The sequence below is a fragment of the Gymnodraco acuticeps genome, unplaced genomic scaffold (assembly GCF_902827175.1).
Source record: "Gymnodraco acuticeps unplaced genomic scaffold, fGymAcu1.1, whole genome shotgun sequence".
NCBI classification, from domain to species: domain Eukaryota; kingdom Metazoa; phylum Chordata; class Actinopteri; order Perciformes; family Bathydraconidae; genus Gymnodraco; species Gymnodraco acuticeps.
The window spans coordinates 1,378,117-1,395,050 of record NW_022991443.1 but is presented as its reverse complement, the minus strand read 5'-3'; the positions used below and the strand labels follow the sequence as shown (position 1 = coordinate 1,395,050).

The 16,934-nt window shown below is 39.2% G+C and overlaps 1 protein-coding gene across 2 annotated transcripts; it reads left to right on the top strand.

Moving 5' to 3' along the window:
• Positions 1 to 10,731: 10,731 nt before the first annotated feature.
• Positions 10,732 to 15,943, top strand: LOC117532864. Of its 2 annotated transcripts, none has more exons than XM_034196430.1 (7): positions 10,732 to 10,841; positions 13,219 to 13,279; positions 13,584 to 13,628; positions 13,742 to 13,806; positions 14,098 to 14,236; positions 14,348 to 14,501; positions 14,642 to 15,943. In XM_034196430.1, the coding sequence occupies exons 1-7, from the start codon at positions 10,837 to 10,839 to the stop codon at positions 14,878 to 14,880; spliced, it is 708 nt and encodes a 235-aa protein (XP_034052321.1). In that variant the 5' UTR covers positions 10,732 to 10,836; the 3' UTR covers positions 14,881 to 15,943. The 2 variants fall into 2 exon arrangements, with proteins under 2 accessions (XP_034052321.1, XP_034052322.1); XM_034196431.1 differs by lacking the exon at positions 10,732 to 10,841 and adding an exon at positions 12,078 to 12,779.
• The last annotated feature ends 991 nt before the right edge of the window (positions 15,944 to 16,934 follow it).

Below are 16,934 nucleotides of genomic sequence, written 5' to 3'. Positions count from 1 at the left end.
TTGCAAAATGTATACAACAAATCGATATGTGTATGTATTTACATCAATATGTTTTAAAAAATAATATATAATTTGCTAATATTAAGTGATAATATTAGGATTAGTGTGAACAACTAGTTTACATGTTAGGCTAACAGTGCCTTGGTTAAAGAGCCTGTTGCTGTTTATTTATAGCTTTGAATTCTTTAAAACCAATATTATCTTCTTAAACCTGTATGGTAGTCAGGAGCATCACTTTCTAATGTTTATTGATATATTTAGAGGGAGGGGATCTAAAGTAATGCTTTAAAATTCAGATTAGATTAATGTCTACCATTTTCTTAAATTCATGGTAGTTTCAGTAACCATGGTAATTGAGGACACAAGTTATCTAAATGACTAATGTCATCTTTATGGCTTTCAGAAAGGACAGGAGACCGACAGGTGACTATCAAAGGACTAGCAGCAGCAGCATGATGATGATGTTAAATGTGTTGTTTTAGGAACATCCATTGCAAATACATGGAATTCAATAAACATTGAATAGCATATCATGCAGTTTGTCTGTGCCTTTTCCTCCTTGTTGTCCTGGTTTGCTGTGCTGCCTCCTAGTCGCCACCATGGTTTGCTGTGCTGCCTCCTAGTCGCCACCATGGTTTGCTGTGCTGCCTGGGGATGCTCCAATCGCTCAGAGAAAGGAGTACGAATGTACAGCTTCCCCACTGACACAGAGCGGAGGAAGCAGGAGCAATTTCACGACCAACAGCAAAAAAATATGTGATTTATATACAAACACTGCATTTGCACTTTTTCACAAAACGAAAACCACACCATTGGGAAAGCTTAATGTTTTGTTTAATACAAAAAACAGGGAAAGGCTTGAAAAACACTGAGAGTTGAGACTCAGGGTGCAGGGTGAGGGTCTCAGTGCAGGTATTCAGGCTCCATTGAATCCCCCTCTGGTTCTTGTGCTGAAAGAGGGATAAACAGACAGGAGAAAGGGTTATACACACCTATATAGCACACCTATTGGATGGGAAATTGCCTTGGGGAGATAAGGTGTGGTCTTTGTTCCCAACTGAAGTTATGGAACTTTATTATTTGTGAGTTTAACAAAGTATGACAAATGGCATCAGTAACATATGTGATATGAATTTCTATAAAGTTGTCTCACATTCTTGGTCATATTGTATATACAGTATGTAATGAGTATAACATGTCCAGTAAGTATAAAGTGTTTCCTAATACTGTGTATTCAACCACTATGGAATATGTATGTGGGCAGACAAAACTGAGTTGTTCTGTGTGTGAAGTAACCTCAAGTCACTCCGCAGGCACATTTTGATGCAGACCAGTTTGTCAAGACAAAAAAGGGCAAGACTAGGCTGAGAGCAGAGGCTATACCCACCATCTTCGTGCATCGCCCTGTGGTCAAAAAGAGAAGGGCCCCTGCACCACGATTCACCCCGGGACCTGTATCTACAAAGCCCATAGCTCATGATCACAGCGATAGTGTGAAAGGTGACACAGGTATAATAAGTATGAACTCTTAGTAACAAAAGTAATATTTCTTATTTTTAAGTGGTATAATATTTTAAATGTTTGAACATTTACAGTGCCATGTCTTCTACTTACATTAGTCTCAAAGATTGAGGGAAGAAGGGAAGGGATCACTGCCCTCCACCTGCCAGAGGAGCGCAAACAACAAAAACAAGCAAGGTGTCCCGTCATGTACCTGGAAGTTTGGGTTGGCAAAATGGAGTAAGAGAGGGACTTGAAAAACCTTGGTGGCTGTCTACTTATGTTGTCTTGGTTACAGCTCTCAAGTTTTTTTTTGTGCCATTTCCACATCTTTAGAAAATATGAAAAAATTGAAGTGAAATCAACCTCTTCTCTGGAGAACAAACTTCGATTTCTCTGTCTTGTGAGTTTGCAGTCTTGCAGTTTTGCTCCTCCACCTGTAACATCACTGCCCCTCCACCTGCCATACAGTAGGTTACTAACAAGATTACTTAAATAATACAGTGATAGAATACATGTTTAGTATGCTTACTTATATAAAACAGTAGTATTAAACTTACCTTGTGTTTTCACTCTCACTTAAGTTCCTCTCCCTTTGCCATCAATCCAAAATCAGCTGAGCTGCAACATTATACACACAGGTAATAATCAACATAATCACAAGGACACAAGATGGCTCTGCTAAAAACACTCACTCTTACACGCACCAAAGTTATATTTATCTAATATTTAACTCCCTCCACCCCCGCATACAATCCCGTTTAGAAGCCCCTCTTCTCTAATTCAACAACGTTGGACCAAATGACATTAAGAGAATGGAATTTACATTTAAAGGTTGTTCAACGTCTGTTGCTAACTTGCTTCGGTATCCTAGCTTGATCTGTTATCTGTAAACGTTCCCTAAATCTACTAATTTAGGGATAATCCACTGACATCCTTTAATACACATGTTAATTTGAATCAGATGTACTGATAATATCCGCAATATAAATCTTTAAACTTCTTCTTACCTTTAAAAGTCCGTCACGAACGGTTATTATGCTGCAACTCTACCGCTCTGCTAGCCTTGGCGCTAACTTCCGGGGAACGAATGAGAGGCTCCACGATCCACCATTGCTGTAAAAAAGTGGTCCATTGGAGTGAACGGAGATGTCATAACTCTTCTATTATACGGCTCTGCCTCAACCTATACAAGTAACCACGTAAGCCATGCTACTGATGCTGGACAGTTTTTCAGTGGCTGCACAATAAACGGCAACATACAAATGAATGTAAATAAATAGCCAAATAATGGATCAACGCTCTCTGTCTAATATGTTCGCTAGCTGTTAGTGTTGTTGCATAGCAACCACCTCACACTATGTTTCGTGCAGAAGGCAACGGAGGGACTATTTTATTTTGAACATCATTATTTACTAATAAAAACTATTTAAATTAGAGTGTGTATTTTTCTTTCATATTGCCACACTTGGTAACCGTTTTATAAAAGCAATAGCTCACTTCAGGCCGTTATATATGCTCATTATATCACAACTAAGGGGGTTGTGGACCACGCCCCTTAGCTGTGATATAATGAGCATATACCACGGCCTGTCGTGAGCTATTGCTTAAGTATACATTATTATAAACAGAAAAATAGGACTACTATATGTATACTGTATATCCAGTATCTTACCATCAAAACAAACACCCCACAGTTGTTCGAGAACCCTTGTCTTGGTAGGCCCTGTAGTGTGAAAAGTCAAAAATGACAATTACATCATACCCTTCAGTAGAATAATTTTAACTAGGGATGCTCCGATTGATTGATTGATTGATTGAAAAGTTTATTAACAGCTTGTATATTGGGTACAGTACAGTACAGCTCAAAACATACAATTGTTAAGGGGATGCAGACCAGAGAAAGACTTTCGTCTTGTTTACATCAGGGTCCCCCATTTCCAATTCATCATGTCATTTAAGACATATAAGACATACAGATGGCTTATTTACAATTTACATACAGGTGGTTTTTTTACATACAGATTGCTTGTTTACAATTTTCATTTTAGATTTCGTTCTAATACATCCTAACCGGACATTTAAGACATACCAAGTCTACAGATATACAGTTAGTAACAGAGTCTAAAATGCGAGTATATACATAGATGGGGGGGGGGGAAGCTGTCCATTGAACGACAGGTTGAGATTTGTACCATTACCCGGGGCCAGTTTTGCAATGCTCTCCCCCGAAGGTGCTCTTTAAGAGAGGTTTTGAAGGTAAGTATAGTTTTACTTTCCTTTACAGTTGTGGGAAGAGCGTTCCACCTTGATGTGGCATAATTGCGAAACGTGTATTCCCCCTTTTTTGTGCCAAATCTGGGTTTCACATGATTTGTGGAGCTCCCTCTGGTGTTATGATCATGGTATTCCTTGACCTTTGGGAAGAATTTTGACATGTACATGGGTACCATAGAGGTGTAGTGGATCTTGTAGACCAGGCCCATTGCAAGTAGCTGTACTCTGTCGTCTACTCTAAGCCATCCTAGGTTGTCAAAGTGGGCAGAGGTGAGGTGGGTTCTAGATGAAAGGTCAAGCAGTAGTCTGACCAGTTTATTTTGCGATGTTTGAAGTTTTATTTTTAGCGCCTTGGAGTTGCTATGGTACCATGACGTGCAAGCATAGTCATAGTACCCTTGAATGAGTGCTCCTGCCAGAGTTTTCAGGGTGTTTTTGTTTACCAGCACTTTGAATTGCCTTGTGTTGAAAAGTGCTATATAAATAAACTTGCCTTGCCTTGCCTTGCCTTACCAGAGAGGAGATCCGGTATAGGAATCTAGTTCTTTGATTGACTTTTTTTATTACATTGGATGCCATTTTGTCACAGGAGAGGTTTGCCTCAAGAATAGATCCTAGGTATGTAATTTCCTTCTTACTTGTGACAATAATGTCGCCCACTGCAACTGAGAAGTCGTCGGATTTGCTGAGATTATGTTTCGAACCGAAGAGAATGGACTCTGTTTTACCCAGGTGTAATGATAATTTATTATCGGCGAGCCAGGTGCAGATTCTGCCGAGCTCGGAGCTGAGGGTTTTTTCAACCTGCAACCTGTTCCTGTCAGAGACCAGCAGGGCTGAGTCGTCCGCGAACAGGAACAAGTTGCAGTCACATGCTGATGACATGTCATTTACATAAATTAGGAACAGTAACGGACCTAATATGCTTCCTTGTGGAACACCACAGCTCACTGGGAGGGGGGGGGACAGAGTACCGTTTACCTCCACCATCTGTTCTCTCCCCTCCAGGTAGGATTGCATCCAGCTCACCGATAGTTTATCAAAACCAATGGCTTTTAGCTTGTCAATCAGAATGGGGTGATTGACAGTGTCGAAAGCCTTTTGTAGGTCCAGCATCACCATGCCGCAGTACTTGCCCTCGTCCACCTCTTGTTTGATGTGGTCGCTCAAATAAAGAAGGCATGTGTCAGTGGAGTGGGATGTTCTAAAGCCAATTGAAATTCATAGATTAGTTTCTTTTCCGCGAGGTACTTTTCGACCTGTTCATATACTATTTTTTCCATGACTTTCGAGATGGAGGTAAGTATAGAAACAGGGCGGTAGTTGCCTGGGTCCAATTTGCTGCCCTTTTTGTGCAGGGGGGTTACTCTTGCAATTTTGAAGTCTTTGGGTACTTTTCCCTGTTTTATGGAGAGGTTAATTATGTGAGCTATGACTGGTGAGATGGCGGTTGCTGAGTCTCTGAGGAATTTGGAGGGGATATTGTCGTGGCCAGTGGCCTTGTTAGGTTGGAGGGCGCTCAGTTTAATGAGTACCTCTGCTGTTGTTACCCTTGCTAGACTGAAATCATCTTTGCGTACCCCTAGGTTTTTGTAGTAGGTCATGATGTGATCTACTCCAAAAAGCCCTGAGTGGGAGGGTAATTTATTTACAAGAGTTGTGGCTATGTTTGTGAAAAAAATGTTCAAGTACTTGGCCACATCCAGTTTGTCTGTGATGAGCCTGTTATCTATCTTTATGTTTAAGTTAGAAAATCTCGTTTTGAGTTTTTTACTGCAGCCAAGCTGGTTATTGAGTAATTTCCAAAGTTCACGGGGTTTATTTTTGTTTTCCTCAGTTTTGACATTGATGAAATTCTTTTTGGCAGTTTTGATCATGGAGCTTACGTCATTTCTTAGTCTCGGTCACCGATCGATATCGGCCGATACTCACTCTCTACCGATCGATCGGTGCTCTCTAAACATGCCGATCGCATGACGTAAAATACATGACACTTTTCTCTGTGCGCGCCAAAACAAGCTCGCCAAAATGGCTTCACCGGTCTGGCATTATTTTAAGGTGTCCGAAAAAGACAGTAAAATAGCGGTATGCAACGTGTGTGAAGCAGAAATCCTGCAACTCCGCCCGCCGGACCGGTAAGCGCAGCGAAACACACACACAGGGAGAACCAGACCGCAGTTCATTTCCTCATATTCCAAACGAGAAATTACGGTAGCAAATCACCCGGTTCTTTACGACCAGAACTATTAACGGGATACAAACCGGAGGAACCAGGCATGGAGGGAGGTGGAAGAGACAGTGGGCGAAACTGGTAAGTTTTCGCCTGTTTGCGGAGTTTATATATATATATATTGCTCGCATAAAATCCCCGGGTTTTTTGCTTTGTATGTCTCGCAAAAAATCCCCAAGCTTTCAGACACGCCCAGCTCCAAGATTTTCAAGATTTTTGAAAAGCTGCTGTGTGGACGTACCGTAAGAGTTAGACCTAACACACTTAGCTATTTTATCTACCTCTGGATAGGGGTGTAACGGTTCACAGAAGTCACGGTTCGGTTCGTACCTCGGTTTGGGGGTCACGGTTCGGTACGGTTCGGTACAACAAGAAAAAGCAAAAAAAAAGTCCCAAATGCATAATTCCAGGTTTGTTGTTATTTATGTTTGAACAGTAGTGCAAGTTTCAGTTTTTTTTAAAAAAAGAACTCTTTTTTGAATAATTAACTGTATTAAACAGTTAAAAACAAACCTTACACAGTACACTCAGATGGCCATATTATCTATAATGGCTGATGTCAAACAAAAAGGTTTCATCAAGCTGTAAAACTAAAAAGAATGTCTTGAAAATATGACATCATAAATAATAAGAAAGTGTTTCAAGAGCGCAAAGTCGTTGAAAAACATATGCCAAAAGCTTCCGTTATTTATTTTGGTCTCACGGCTTTCATGTCTCTTGGCTTCTTAAAAACAGCGGGGATCAGCTGTTGAACTGCTGTTGTATTTTGCCGGGCTCCGGTGATTGGCAAATCTGGGTGATGCCTTCTGATATGATGTAGCATGTTGGCTTGTGTTACCATTAGCATACCGCACCACTGTAGAACAACGGCGACACACCGTCCTCGTCCGATCCACCACTCGCACACTCCATCGTTATTGTAGTCCACAGGGAACCCGAAATGTTCCCACACAGCTGATTTAAAAGAAGCAGGTGAGTTCTAGCTCCTGTGTGTTATCTGAAATCGCCATACTAACTTTTCTTCTTCTTGTATTTTGTTCGTTTTGTTGTTGTGTTTCTTCTTGTTCTTCATTTGTTGTTTAAGGGCGGCTGGCAAACAGCTTTTAGGCGCAATACCGCCCCCTGGATTATATATAGTGTAGTGGATACTGCCCTGAATGACACTTTTTTCCCACTCGTAAAAAAAATGCGTATTCGTCGTGTGACTGTGTGTGCCGAACCGTGACGTCCGAACCGTGACGGTACGGGACGAATACGGATACCGTTACACCCCTACCTCTGGAACAAGCTAAACTAGTTATTATAAATATATTTATTCTTCATTGTCGGGTCACTCATTACTGGATCAGTGAGCTGCATGAGATACTGACAGGCTGTCAGGAGAGGCAGAGAGGGGGGAGGGAGAGAGGAAAAGAGAGCGCTTCCGCTAATTTCTCCCGTGTTATTATCCAAAGTGAATGTAAACTTGAATAATGTACATCATTTGAATGTAATAATTAAGTTGATTGTTGTTTGTGGAAGCTCCAGTGAATGAGCCCCATTCACTGAGTTTTAAACATCACTTTAAATGGAAGATTTAAAGTGATGTTTAAATCTTCCATTTAGGCCCCGCCCACTCGATCGGATCGGCGATCGGTATCGGCCGATACTGATTCCGGCGATCGGCCCCGAAATTGGCGATCGGAGCATCCCTAATTTTAACAAATCTAACCTGGACATCATCCACACCAAGACTTGCCCAAGGCCCAGGGCACAAGATCTGAGCAAGGTTTCTGTGAACACAATGCATGTGAAAGTTAAGAATAAGTACAATTTAATTCAACTTTATAAGTACTCGAAAATCTTTGAACACTGTTGGAACAGGAACAAACTTGAACTTCCAAAAAAAAAGTAATTAAGGGGTTAAACAGAACAGCCCCGCTGTCAAGTGGCATCTATGGTTCTGTTCAATGCCCTTTATTTAATACAATGTATAGTTAAAATAAAACCGAGCCATAGATTAAAAAAAGATAGACAAATGGTCTAAAACAGAACTACCACTGTCCGGATGTGATGTAACTGTACGCCAAAAGACCTGAATGGTTTGGTGCGACTATCATCTCTCCAGCCAGTGCCACGGAGGGGATCTAGAAAGAAAATCTCCCTAGCTTGTGGCCTCAGTATCTGTTAATATCACACGTTCCAATATCAACAGGTATACTTTGACATACAAACGTTATATTATAAAGTTGTAGGATCTATATTATACAACTAAATTAAGCGTTGAATTTAAAGATAGAAACACTATTTTCGGCATGGCAAACTTCATTGTAAAGTAAACACAATAGCAAAGACAGAACTACATGTACTTACACAGAGTGTCCAGTGTCCAGGTTCCCACACTGGAAGGAGAAGCCATTGGAGATTTGCTGCATTTTCCTGGAAAAGCAAAAAAACAGTTGTGTTGATGATGTGACTACAGTAATGAGTTGGTACAAGAACATGGAGCAGCAACATGGATAATCATGATCAAAATACCGGCAGGTGTTGCATCGGATTCAGCGAAGATGATGGAAACCAAGCAGCTATAACATGGCTGTTGGCAGCAAACACGCCATCTACTCTCTGTAACAGATGTAGTTTCATAATGTAATATCTTATAATTGTTTGGTATAATATAGTATGTTTTATACATATAAATGTTTTTGCTCTATGAAGCCTGATGTACTTATATGATTCTGTTTTCTTCAAGTTTGTATTTTGTTGGTCGAACGCACTTATTGTAAGTCACTTTGGATAAAAGCGTCAGCTAAATGCAATGTAATGTAATATATTTACATATTTTAGAACAGCTTCAATACCTTCTCAATAACTGTAAGACAGCTGTTCAGGATCTGGCAGAATACAAACACACAGTCAGTAAAATACAGAGTAGATGAAACATGCCAACAATTAAAACAAAATCAGTTAGAAAAAGTACAAGAAACAAAGAGCGTGATCACTCTGATTACCATCCCATCCATGTCATTAGCCAAACCCAAACTCCAAAGATCTGACCGCGTGAGAACCATCTTGCTCACAAAGGCTAGATGTGTGTTTGGACTTTGGGTCTTGTCCAGAACCTGTGACAGCTAAAGGAAGAAAAAAGAAAATGAAAACCGGCATTTTAAGTAATATTTAGCATATATACAATATTTTGAACTGCTGACTAGTTCACTTTACTTTTTTTAACCTCCTGAAGCTCCTGTCCCCAGCAACCTTTGCTTGCCATAATTGTGTTGATACTAGTAAAATCTCCCTGGTCCTTGGCATCATTCACTTGATAAAATCAACAACACAAAATGTATGTGTTTATACAGTATGACTTGTATGAATACAAGTTGTCAATATCAAGCAGATAACTTACACTCCTGTTGCTCCTGACCATCTCTGTGGTGTTCTGAAAATGTAGTGGCCATCCCAACTTGTGAAGGAGGAGCTGTTGAAATTAAATAATATTAGTTTTTAGTAGATATCTCCAGATAACCACATAAAAGAACAAGAACATAATGATTCTAAGAAATGCTTCACCTAATGATATCCTCCCATTGACATCAAGCTGTATTTCCATATCTGCTGGGATGATTTTTCTGTATTGCTCTTTAGCTTTGTTGTTTGTTGTCACATTGTAGTAGTGTAGTATATTTCTTTGTTGAGGGTATGTTGTTTGTTGTCACATTGTAGTGGTGTAGTATATTTCTTTGTTGAGGGTATGTTGTTTTTCCTCATTCCTGAGAACAGTTGTTCCGCACATTGACTGTTCATGCGCCCCGCCAGCTCTGGCACAAGCTCTATCCTTCAGAGAACATCCCTTTCATCAGTGTGTGATGTGTTTCTGGTCAAAGAAAATAAACACAAACAAAATAGTTAGGCAATAGGCAGGAATAAAATAAGCTGCATATACATTTATTTTGTAAAAATCTAATTGAAATATAGGTTATGCATAGTATAGTTATTAGTATTTCTCAAGTAGTGCAAACATAATATAAAGACTTTCCTAAAGTTTTCAGGACTTTGCTTATACAGAAATCCTACTATTTTGAAGCAACACAAATGTAGTTTGTAGTTATAATTAATAGTTATTAAATGTAGTTAGTTTCTGCATCACTAGGACATGCACGTCCTAGTAGCGACAGCGCACATTTGACAGCAAATAAGTGAGACTTAAAATCAACACATTTTAAACTGCAGCAAAAACAAATAGTTAATTTATTCAGGGATTACTTACCTCCATTTTACTCTGACGCTATGATTAACAGAACATAACTGCTACCCCGGAAACAGGATGCAACGCGTCATCTGTGAAGCTCGTCACGTGCCTCAAAGGTTGAGAAGGAGGGGCGTTGAGGCTCCTCCCATGTTGAGCTCCCGCCCATCTCATCTTGAGGGGCTTCTCATGCCGGTGGGAAAAATGTGTGTATCGTCTCTTTCAACCTGTCTGAGTCAGAGCGAGAGTTTGCAAAAAAAAAGTCAGAGTGAGAGTTAACAGCTCATCTAGTTGCATCTGTACTGTAGCTAGTAGCCTATAGTTTCACCTACCGGGGTGGCAACTGCCACCCTAAAAATAGGCCTTGCCACCCCAGTTGGCAGCTTTGTTTTAAAAGAAAAGTTGTGGCTCATCGGACATTTATGAGAGAAAGTCTCCATTGTCCGAGTGTAATTGAATGCAGCACAAGACGCACGTCTTGTAACCCCTCCCCCGGCCCTGGCGCGAGAGTGGAAATATGATTGACGCCGATTTCATTTGAACGGGACGGTGCAAAACGAGAAGCATTCTGACCATAGACGATTCTGACCCAAGTACTGAAGGAATGAGGTATTTGCGTTCTACAATGACAGAGAAGAGACTGTCAAGTTTGGCTGTACTCAGCATTGAATCAAAACGCACTAAAGCTGTTGATCTTAATACGTTTGTGAGGCGTTTTGCTGAACAAAATGGTAATCGCCACATTCAGCTGTATAATAGACATGTCAACTTGATGCTCTGCTCATGGATGAGCATACAAAACTGTTAAGATAATGACCTTACGTGTGTAAATATATTTTTTTCTTTGAGGGGGTCTGCCCCCAAAAAAATTGTTTTAAGTCCTGAGAAAGTCAAATAAGACGGTGTGTAAAACTACACTGCCCAGCCAAAAAAAAGTAACCACTTTGATTTAACTAGGCCAGTAGGTAAGGACTTTCCACTGGATAATAACTGCAGTATAAAAGAATGCATGACTGAAGTGATGGAGACCATGTTGAAGGCAAACAAAAAGAGGAAATAACAGGTAAAATCCAGCAAATCCCCCTCTCAGATTCCACAGTAACCAGAAGAACATAAATACTGGCTGGTGATTTGATTCATCAGCTTTGTGATGGAATAAAAAATGCACAGTTCATTTCCTTAGCTGTGGGTGAGTCCACTGACACCACTGACAATGCTCAGTTGCTGGTGTTTGTGAGTTGTTATGATGAGGCAAAGGGGAGTTTGTTGAAGATGTGTTGGGCCTGACGAACCTCAGTGGACACACAAGGGGGAATACATTTATAAAGCAATAATGGGAATGCTGAATGAAAGAGGGTGCGGCTGCCTTTATTCATAACTGTGCAGCTCTTACACTGCGACTCTGAGGGGTCAAGCACAGACACAATAACAATGAAAACTGCTGCATACAGATTATTTTTGTTTTTGCAACCTCGTGTTAAGAATCTTGTTGCAATTCTTTAAAGGTTTAAATGACCGTAATAAACGGACCTTTCTCTTATTGAAACAAATCTTTTGGACCTTTAAGATTTGTATTTGAGTGCCCCTGTCTTAAGGCAATACAAACAATCACCTGTTCGCTTATGATAGCTTCTAACCGTATTAAAGGCACTAAAAACAATTATTCGTTAGCTATAGCTTTCGGCAAAATAAACTGTTAGCATATTTGATTATTTGTTTAATTAAACTGTAGGGTGATTTTGGCAAGCCCAACTAGGTGTCCTACATTAATTGTTAATGTAATCAGTAATTACAGTAAGAGTGTGAGTAATGTGAATCATGTTGTTTGTTTAAAGTTAACAGCAACACGTGCTAAATGTGAGGAAACAGTAATCTGTTAGCCTAGGCCCTATGATGACTCGCTGCAAAACCAACAGGGTAATTAGTCATCTGTAACCTACTACATTTCAAAAGTAAACTTCCCAACCCTGATCATTCATTATAGTCAGCTAATTAATTCAACTTCAAAGGATGACAAAAGCATGTCAATATGATCTGTCTGTCCACTACATTAAATCAGCAGTAGCCTAAGTTCTGTCGTCAGTGTAAATGCATCTTTAATAGTCATTGTATTACTATTTGAATTCATTGTAAATAATCTTAACTGTGCTGACTGCCTGTTTATTCCACACTACGTGTTATCAGACAGTCTCATCATTTTGACATGTTTTGTAATATTGCATGAGGTGTTTTAGTCAGTTATTATGTCGGCCTATTCTGTAGGTTAGAATCTGTCGTGTCAGAATCTAACAATTAGGCCTAATTTATGTCTGTCTGAAATTATTTCAAAATGTTCAGTTTGACCAATTAGGCTCTCTCTTTTTCAAGATGCATATTACAATCCGAGAGGGGAGATCCTTGCCCGATTTACAGCGATTTATTACAGTGATTTATGCTGCAAAGACTTTCACTGCCCGTTATGTGCCTCAAATGTATTCCACCCAGCCAAATTGAACAAGGTCCAAGCCCATTTAGAGAGCCACTTCAACCGTGCAGTTCTCCATGAAGGTAACGTTTGAAAACATTCTCTTGTGAAATGCAAATGGAGTTGCAATGTGTCTGCATTAAAAGCAGCCTGAATGTTATAATCAGTTCCATTTGAGCAATACATCAAAACAAGTCCTTCTATGATTTGTTTGTGGTGACCAGTTACTTGATTCAGATTTTTGGTATTCATAATTTACACTTTAAAATAATATGATCACAAAATAATAATACTAAAATTCTATGTTCTTATGTTTAAGGGTATACCATTCACAGATGTGCATTAAATTGCCGACCACAATGTCATTTCCACTGCTCTGATCTGTTCATGCCGGTACTGCAAGGCAATTTTGACAAAGACATGTGGGAGCTACTGTAGACTTATGTGCACAAGTACCAAATCACTTTAACATTATGAATTCCAAAATGTCTTTTTGTTAATTTTTGAATTTTTGTCTTGTAGATATCTTGCTCAGCAGATTCATCCTGGGAGCTGGACTGAAAAGACAGGGCATGATATTGCGGTGAATAATCAATGCATAACAAATATTAATAATATATCCATAGCTACTCCAAAGATAAATGACTATTGCCCGTACTCTGCACATCATGTAAAAATCATCATGTGACGGAGAAGACTTTGGGGTTTTATCTATCAGTCATGTATTTAATGTTATCTTATTTTTGTTGATTTTAGGGCTTGCCACGCCAGATCTGTGGAAATGACTGCAGAATTGTTATGCTTATGATAGGGTATCAGTTGGTACGTTTCAGGCTTCTGTAAACATTGTAAATATAATGCTTTGTTTTCCATCTTCTCTGTTCCAGTATACTCTGTCGATTGTTACAGTCGCCGGGTTTGAATTCCAGGAGGTTAGTTTCTGATTTTTTTTTTTACCAAAGAAGTAAATGCCTACTTAAAGTGTTGCTTATGTTGCATCATACTGTTCATCTTGAAGAAAAATGGTCTTTGTCACTTCATTCAGATGGACATGCCTTTGATTCGGAAGTGGTGGTGTCTTCTTCTCATGGAGCGTTTTCAAATACAAGGGTATGAAAGCCCTTAACAATATGTGTGTTTTAATTTCAGTAACACTTTATTTTGAGGGTCACTTGTAGATTATCTACAATCTCTCAACAAACTCAGTAGCATGTCAATAGAACATCTGTTAGTTATATTAGATTAACCATCTACAGATCAGTAGACCATCAGTAACAAGAGCTGTAAGACTCTGGATGGCAATATCTGTTGAGATTATTAATGCATATCAATTGTGCACCAATGCCTTAGCCTTTCCCTATGTAATACTTTAGATTACATCTGGTTCTTATTGTTTCAAAGGCATGGCCAAAGGTTTGCCTTCTGGACTCTGGAGGCCAGAAGCTTGCTCGAGGGAACCCTTCAACCAGTGTTCAGAGTGCCACGACAGAGTGCCAGAAAGGATATCTCCCAGGAGAAGGTGGCCATTGGCATATTGCAGGCATGTATTTACAATTGCTTTAGTTTTGACAGTAGAGACAATAACAATAGAGACCTACAATAATATTTAGCTTGAAAGGATTTCATATTAAGTCATGTTTTATATCTACAGCTGCCTGAAGGCATAATCCGGAGGATCCTTGGGTTTGTCGTTCTTGAGGATGGTGATCCTGCAATCTGCACGCTAGCCCTTACCTGCAAGAACTTCAACTACATCGTGAGCCAGTGGTCATTCCAAAAGGAAACCCACTTCAACTGGCTTGACAGTAAGTTTATTAAGTGTCTTTACTTCTGCCTTCTCCTATCCTAGTATTATGAGTTTGGTTGAACTAAAAAAGTTCAACTAAATTAAGGTTTTGTTCTTTTTCTGTCTGAATTGTAATTGTCTTGTGACATTTTACTTCAGGTGTCGTCAACTGGAATATCTTTACAGAGGGACACAAAAGGGAATTCAGGAAGGCATACCAAATTTCCAGGTGCTTTCACTGTGACGACCAATATAATGACGTCGGCACAGGCTACCGGGGAAGTGGACGGAGAGGAATCTTGATGGGTTTTTACTCCGAAGAGGGCTTCCCGGGGTACTGCAGCTGGAGCTGTTGTCTGGTGGCTGAGGGAGCAACAGACCGCCCCTCACCCCAGTGAAGAATCCTCATTGTGCCCAATGAATACAATTTGATTCTGCACTGAAATGCCTCTTGGTCAAACTGCATGTTTATCTTTGGCAGCCAGGTGCATAAACACACTAACACTTGTTTTTGAGTAATCAAGCACCACTTCAGAGACACATTTGATTTGATTTATTTCGAACGTGTAATACAATAAAAAAAGAAAAAAAAGAATACATATACATTTAAATGAAATTAAACAAGATAATTATGATACTGTAGAAACATAAGCAGTATCAAATTGATGAACTAAATATTATTGACTTACAAATGATATATAAACAAATGATCTACCCAATTACACATCCGAAAAGACGTAGGAAGAAGTTTACCACCCCTTCTCCCAAAAACTAAATTAACATTTTTGTTTTCTTTTAACAAAATATACATCTAAATGTATGTCTACATACAATATACATTTACAATTATAAATAGATTATATCATTCTTACTACTATATACGTTATATATATATATATATATATACGTTATATATACTCAATACTAATATTCCAAGTTCCAGGGCCGTGGGTTTGGATGGAAAAATAAAGACATACGGCATTCATGAGTTAGAGTTTTCACCATCAAATCCATTCAGTAGTGTTCCCCCATGGCTTTTCCCAATGGTAAATATAGATATGAGTATTGTAGAAAAGAAAAGAGAGTGGCAAATATATGAAGTAGGATTCAAAACAAGTATGTACCTCAGTAATACTTATCACAACTACCTCAAAATATACACAGATGGTTCTAAGAACAAGGAAGAGTGTATCGGAATTGGTATATATATCCCAGAATTTAAAATATCGATCGATCGAAGAGCGTCAGATCAATTATCAGTGTACACAGCAGAAATGCTGGCAGTAATAATAGGATTACAGTGGGTGGAAGAGGTCAGACCAGATATGGTGGTTATATGCACAGATTCATTATCCATTTTAAGAAGCATACAGTCATCATCAACTGCCAGAGAAGACATACTCATAGAAATTAATCATAGCCTGTTAAGACTTCACAGAGGTGGTATAGATCTGCAGTTCTGCTGGGTGCCTGCATGGGGGCGGGGGGGGGGGGGGGTGAAAGGGAACGAGTGTGCATGAGGGGGTGAAAGGAAACGAGTGTACTGATAAATTAGCAAAAAGTGCATTACAAAAGGAAATAACATTACCAGTTCAACTAAGGAGAAGGAAAAGCCGTAATTAAGAAGAAAGGGATGGATATCTGGCAGAAAAGGTGGGAGAAAGACCAGAAAGGTAAATAGTATCATAAAGTTCAAAAGACAATTACAATCAATATTTATATTCTTATTTGTTACAGTGTACCGTGCACCAGGTCCTTATTCAGAATTCTTATCTGAATTCTCTGAGTTTTTATCAACTTTGGTTCTTAAAACAGATAAAGTAATTATCGTAGGTGACTTTAATATTCATGTTGACGATGATAAAAATAGCCTTACTGTTGCATTTAACTCTATATTAGATTCTGTTGGTTTTTGTCAGAGTGTAAATAAACCAACCCACTGCTATAATCACACTCTCGACCTTGTTCTGACTTATGGTATTGAAATTGAGCAACTATTAGTCGAACCGCATAATCCTGCTTTATCCGACCATTTCTTAGTAACTTTTGAAGTACTGTTACGAGACTACAAAGCATTAGTCAAAAGCTCCTGCAGCAGAAACCTATCTGTTAGTGCTATAGCCAAATTTAAGGAAGAGATTCCACCAATACTTAACTCGATAGCATGTCTGCATGTAAGGGAGGAAACTTATACAAAATGTACACCACCCCAAATTGATCATGTTGTTGATAGTGCTACAGATGCGCTGCGAATAAAATTAGACTCTGTTGCTCCTTTGAAAAAGAAGAAAATAAAACAACATAGATTAGCTCCATGGCATAATGCCGAAACCCGCAAAATAAAGCAAAAGTCGAGACAACTTGAAAGGATATGGCGTTCCACTAAACTTGAAGAATCTCGTTTAATTTGGCATATTACTCTCAATGAATATAAGAAAGCACTGCGTAAAGC